The sequence below is a fragment of the Aptenodytes forsteri genome, unplaced genomic scaffold, assembly GCF_000699145.1.
Source record: "Aptenodytes forsteri isolate BGI_AS27 unplaced genomic scaffold, ASM69914v1 Scaffold13, whole genome shotgun sequence".
Taxonomy (NCBI): domain Eukaryota; kingdom Metazoa; phylum Chordata; class Aves; order Sphenisciformes; family Spheniscidae; genus Aptenodytes; species Aptenodytes forsteri.
Window position 1 is genome coordinate 3,304,454 of NW_008794543.1, and position 6,058 is coordinate 3,310,511.

At 41.0% G+C, this 6,058-nt stretch overlaps 1 protein-coding gene across 1 annotated transcript in view; it reads right to left on the reverse strand.

Annotated features, from left to right (window-relative positions):
* Nucleotides 1-21: 21 nt before the first annotated feature.
* LOC103893303 (histone PARylation factor 1) overlaps nucleotides 22-6,058 on the reverse strand; it is a 9,664-nt gene continuing 3,627 nt past the window's right edge. The window contains exons 3-8 of the mRNA XM_009272360.2: nucleotides 5,579-5,765; nucleotides 4,977-5,075; nucleotides 3,811-3,961; nucleotides 2,987-3,074; nucleotides 2,204-2,376; nucleotides 22-302 (exon numbers count right to left, since the gene is read on the reverse strand). Of these exons, the coding sequence (XP_009270635.1) occupies nucleotides 171-302; nucleotides 2,204-2,376; nucleotides 2,987-3,074; nucleotides 3,811-3,961; nucleotides 4,977-5,075; nucleotides 5,579-5,765 (830 nt within the window). The 3' untranslated portion in view covers nucleotides 22-170. The remainder of the gene's footprint in view (nucleotides 303-2,203; nucleotides 2,377-2,986; nucleotides 3,075-3,810; nucleotides 3,962-4,976; nucleotides 5,076-5,578; nucleotides 5,766-6,058) is intronic.

Consider the following 6,058-nt stretch of genomic DNA (forward strand, 5'->3'; position numbering starts at 1 on the left):
GGCCAGCGCGCGGAGGCGCCGCCGCCCTTAGAAAAGCTTTACTGAGCGCGGGGGAGACCCCCACGCGGTGCAGACACACACAGACACAGAAACAGGGAGAAAACCCCGCGCCCGGGAACGCAGGGACGCCCGCCCTGCTGCCGCCCACCTTGGGGGCCCCGCTGCCCGGCTCAGGGCGCCAGCTGGTCCACCTTCTCCTCCCGCCGGTTGGCCAAGTGCGACTCGATGATCTCGGCAAAGCGGTTCCTCTTCAGCAGGGTGTAAGCCAGGGGCAGCAGCTGGCCCACCGTCTTGTGGAAGTACTGCGGGCGAGAGGGAAAACGAGAGCAGCCCTGGGGGGTCAGTGGCTTCGTTTATACAGCCAGAGCAGCCCGACCTCTGGGCTCTGCCGTATTTGAGCAGCTTTCTTCAGCCGCCCCGAAAGGCCTGAGCACGTACGCCTGTAACAGCCACGGCAGCGACAGACGGAAATCTGTTTTTCACAATGCAAGAGATGATGGTAACTATTGTTAAGGCGTGGGGTTGCCCAGCCTGCGGCTGGAGTCCCATGTCCTGTCACACTCCACAGCCCGTGGGGATCACAGGTGCCGAGAGTAACCATTGAAGTGATTCACATGTACAAAAATCGGAGCATATTTAGTATTTGTTATCTTTACTGTACACGTAAGCCCGTTATACCTCTCCTATGAAGGGGAAGAGGTTTAAGTCATTTTCTGTGTCTCAGGCTACAGCCCAAGTGTCAGCGTTTCTTCTGGCTCTGTACGCAGAGCACTAGTTGGAACCGGAAAGCAGCTCTAAGCATCTACAGACAGGCAAAAACGCTGGGACCAAACCGGGGTGTTATTTGTGTGTGAAGCCTTTGTTTTTCCTTTCTGTTTACTAAACTAGAAAATGAAGTAAGGTTTCTATTTTCAGAAAACAGCTGCAAAATTACAGCTGTTTCAAACTGCTGCATAAGATAGGTATCAGGCCATGTCACAATGCTGTGAAAACATAATTATTCATTGCACTGGTTTGGTCGGTGGTTCATCTCATGTGCTGAGAAGCACAAAGCATGAAAGATGGGGGTTCGCCCCCACCTACACAGTCAGCTGGAAGTAAGCGTTTCCTTCACAGCCCTTCCAGATGTAGGAAGGACTTACGCAGCTGAAGCAGCATAGTCACTGAAGGAAGGGTCCTAAATAAGCAGGATATCAGAGGAAAATACAACACATTCTCAGATGCTGTAGGGAACCGACAAGAGCAGGGCAGGACACCTAAGAAACACATTAGTAATTTAACAGTGTATGGACAGAGCAGTGAATTTTCCTTCATTTCAGTGGCTAAATATTTTAACTAGAGTTTAGCACAACTTTTCTGGGCCTACGTTTAGTATTGCATCCACACGATGCTTTGGAGCGCCCCTTCTCCAATACTGTTTTTACTAAAACTACTTCACATGGGTGTTTCTGTAACCATCCGTTCATATTACACTTACGTTGAAGCTTCTTTATATGTTGTTTCCTAGCCATAGATTTATTACAGACATGACCCTTTTCATCATTGGGGCAGTGGCTAATACAGAACAAAAAAAGTGTTAAGTAGAATCTTTACATGTGATTAAGTGCTAGTAAGTCAATCGGCTTATTTATGACATTCTTTGTTAATACAGAACCAGAGGGAGAGAGATACTAGAAGCTTAAGAGATGCAGCTAGCTGGTGGGAGGTCTTTTACACAGCCATACAGGCAGTGTAGGTAGGCAACTGACTTAGGTTCCAATTTTTTTTGTTGCTGGGGTTACTACAAACATCAGTCTGTTTCTTGATCCAGGTGCACATGAGTGCTCACACCCATACAAGTAGTTGGGGATAGGGGGCTACAGCTATTCGGTATATCTGGATCAGACATTCTACATTTTTAGGAGCCTAATGACAGCGCCTTGTATTATACACACCAAATCACAACAGTTACGTGCTGTTTAAATGCTTCTGGATTGCAGGATTGCGCTTTCATACAAGCAATTTTAAATTCAACATAGACTGGTGTCCTAAGTGTGACTTTTTAACAGCCTTCACAAATTAAGAATATTCTTGTAGACTTTCGTGATTCCTAGGGATAATTATGCAATAGAGTGGGGAATAAAGATCTATGACACAGAACAACTCCCAGTCCATGCATAAAATAATGCATAATTTTGTGAAGTATGACTGTTGCAGTACTCACATGTGATCCATAGCAAAACAGGTCCATACCCAGCTCATATCCCATTCCATAGTCACATTCATCATTAGCAAACTGAACAAAGGTGAGCATTTCTTGAATGGGTGCAAAGGCCTTCAATCGCTCATCATCAGTAGGAGCATCAACAATGGCCTTACAAATTTTTTTAAGATTAGCTGCAAAAAACAAAAGCAGAAATATTTAGATGTTTAAATAAAGAAATTTAATGCTACACACAAGTAGTCTGTAGCAAAAACATACCCGTGTGTCACGCTTATGTGAAGACTAAGTGGGCACACCCTGAGGTGCTGGTGAAAAAGCTTCCCCCTCTCCTTTGCTGCTCATTCTTGCCCCGTGCCCATCCGTCTCAGTTCCCCATATAGAGACAAGCATTTGTGTGGGGAACTTGCATCAAGGAACCGATTCTGGTTAGAACACTGGGAGGAGAGGAGCGATAAGAAATAAACCCACAAATCCCTGAAAGCAGATCAGTTCTTTGGATCTACTTCCTGCATGGCTGTGCCAATACAAAAGAGAGGGCCATCTGAACTACTGCTTCCGGAGTTGTTATTTCAGATTTAGCACGTTTCATCGATTCTCATCCGGTTCACTTAAAGAAAATACTTCAAGCTCAAGTGTGATGGTTAAGACTTCTGCCTTTTACTCCTACCGCTTATATTCTTCAAGTAGGAAATACAAAAGCAGTTTGGTTTTTGCAGAGTAGCTGTGTGACTGAAGGTTGTTTACTTAAATAAAGCAGAAGAATATAATAAACGAGATATTTACCATTTGTTTCAGGAAGTTCTCTGTATCCGACATCGTTTTTGTCTACCGGAACAACTAGGCCTGCTCCATGAAATGCTTTGGTCACCACCTAAATAAAGAGACAGGAAATTGAATATAGCACCCTAAGTCAATACTGTGACGTAAAACCACTCACCTCACTGAGCAACATTAACACCTGACTGCTGCTGGTCAAACCTCATATAGTGTCCAGGCTCCAGGACATCAACTTAGTTTTAAAGTATATAGCAGTTACTTTTAAGTACTGAAATTTAAAATAACTGGAAACTCCATTTCAGCCAAGTTCTGAAATCTAGGAATCCTTGTAGTCACTTGTGTAGCACTGTACTACATTTGCTTAGTCACCCCTACCATAATTATTTCTGATAGGTCTGTGAAAAACGTCTATTACTAGTCCTCTATTACTATCATCCTTAATGTTCCCGTTTCCAATAGATCCAACGCAACTGCTTACATGAATCTTCACTTTGAAACAGTTTTCTCCATGCTCCCCATTTGTTTTTGCTTTTAGGCTATTTCCCTTACTGTTTTGGTTTGGGTTTGTTGTTTTTTTTTTCTGTAGTTGAATGCCAAGCTACAGTTTACAAGAGTGAAGTGTTTTGATTTAATCCTATTATTTGGAACACACTTGTATTAATCTTCCCTCTCCTGAAGTTCTATAGAGAGCTGATTAGCTCTGGAAATTCCTAAATGAAGCATCTTTACTGACTTAAGAAAAAAAAAAAAAACCCAGCCACAAACAAGCAAGTAAATGAAAAAAAGTTTAACAGAACTTAGTTCTCTCCAGTGGATCAGGAATGTCATACTTTCTTATCTCTCTGTTTCATCTTCATGGTTTTTTGTTCCAGAGAATAACCCAGTTCTTTTGCTGTTCTCGTTAGTTTTTCATCTATGTCTTTCAAAATAGCGTTTTTCTTTTTATCAGTCACTTCCTTAAGTTTTTTTGACAAAAATAATCTGCAAACAGAAGAAACACATCTTAAAAGAGCTTAACAGAAAACAAACAAGTGAATAGCCGCCTAATCGCTAAACCTTCAAATCTTACAATGAAGATTAGCAGTCATGGGTTTATTTATACACACAGACTTGGGAATGCAAGCCTCTGAACAACAAGAAAGAAAAAATCTATTTGCATTACAATATAGTTTATGCAATCTGCAGGTGTCGAAGATTCTCCTGGACTCAGTAGCTGTTCATCTTTCTATCTTAAGAATTCAGTTTGCTGCTTCAGTGCCGTATACACTATTTGTCATTAAAGTCATGCACATAAATACATGTTTATGAGTTTCACCATGGTGCTTTCAGAACAAATGTCCTCGTTTAACTGTGCACTACACAAGGGTTCTTTTGCAGAAGCTCTTCTTCAGCGTGCTTTCACTTACTGACACGCGTCTGTCCTTAGAGAGCTTTCCATTTTTAACTGACAGCTTATGAAATCTGTTATTTACATTCATGATGCAGGACTATGTAAAGCTTCATGAATCATATTGAATTACATATCCATATAAAAGTTATCCTGCCCCAGCTCAGAAATGGTACTTCTTGTGGTTACCTGTTATATACAAAAATAATGTACTTTTATGTAGGCAAGAACAAGAGCTAGATGCTACTCATTTAGTATGATACTCAGGTTTCCTTCACCACTGTTTGAGATGCCCTTTCTTTACTTACGAAGTATTTTAACACACCCAGTGGGCATTTCTTTTCCTATAGAGCCTATCCCTTCCAATATATTTAAAGAATGAGATAATTAACACTTATCTATTTTACTTGTAAAAGGAAAACACTATCAAGAAGCCTATTAAGGCTTTTAAGAGTACCATTAAACTTGCTAGCAGGAGCAGAAAATAAGTGAGGATTTCTTGAGAAAGAAAGATACGAAAGTTAACTGCATTATTCCACATCGCATCTCCTGATGAATAGTTTCTCTTCTACTCTACTTTTTATAAATAGAAGTAAATATGAACCTTACTTGACTGCGGCAAAGACGTTATCACCAACTTGTGAAATCACACAGCCCTTCTTAGCTTCATTTGCACCAACCCACACTGGAAGCTCATCTGGCACATCCCTATTTATGAAAAAGTACACACAAATAGGCAAGCTGTGTCCACCTCTCCTACTTCAAAGTAAAATTAATTTGCCTCACCATGCTGCCATCTCCTTCAGAAACCTAACAAGAAACGCCCTTAGATCTAAAGCTCCAAAATCTTACAGCACAGCTTTCAAAGGAGCTTGTATCAATACATGCAGAGAGAATACACGTTCCCTTTATTTGATAAGGCTTGACTTTTTCTTCTAAGTATCATGGCAAAACTTAAAGATTAATAAGTGAAGGTGCTCTGGAGGGTTGGGAGAGGTAGTTTAATAAATATCTAAACCTAGTCTTCAACTCCAATATCTTTGATCTTTTTAAATAAAAGATATCAACTCATGTGTTAATATCCTATTACGGAAGAGAAAGATTCTTGTTTGGTGATAGCACACAGTTCTCAAATTCTGTCTTGTGGAAAACAGAGGAGAAAAAGCTACACATAATTATAGTCCAGCAAGAGCATATATTAAATAAAATACCTGAAATAGCCCATGTGATACTGTGTTTTGCTATCCCCGACAAGTATAGTCTGGAATTCTGGGGGATCATAGAAGAATCTCCAATGAAGATTGAAGTCCAGATCTGTTGATTTTGCTTTTTTGTGTTTTCCAGCAAGAATATCATATGGTCCAACCAGCGTAAGCCCAACACTAGACACAAGTGCATCTGAAAAGCAAAGCATGAACCGGTTTACTTTCTGGTGGGTGCATTATCTAAACCAAGAAGTTCCTGTCACTCAGGTATCAAAAGCTTCCATAAATCCAAACACTCAAACACTGTTTACCAGACAAGGAAAGCTGAGACATTCTTTTATTCAGATAGCTTTCATTCAAGAGTTAGGTTATTACGCTTCTCATAAGAAGTAGTGGTCAACTGCTCAATGTTCAGATGGAGATCAGTGATGAGCGGTGTCCCTCAGGGGTCCATATTGGGACCAGTACTGTTTAATATCTTCATCA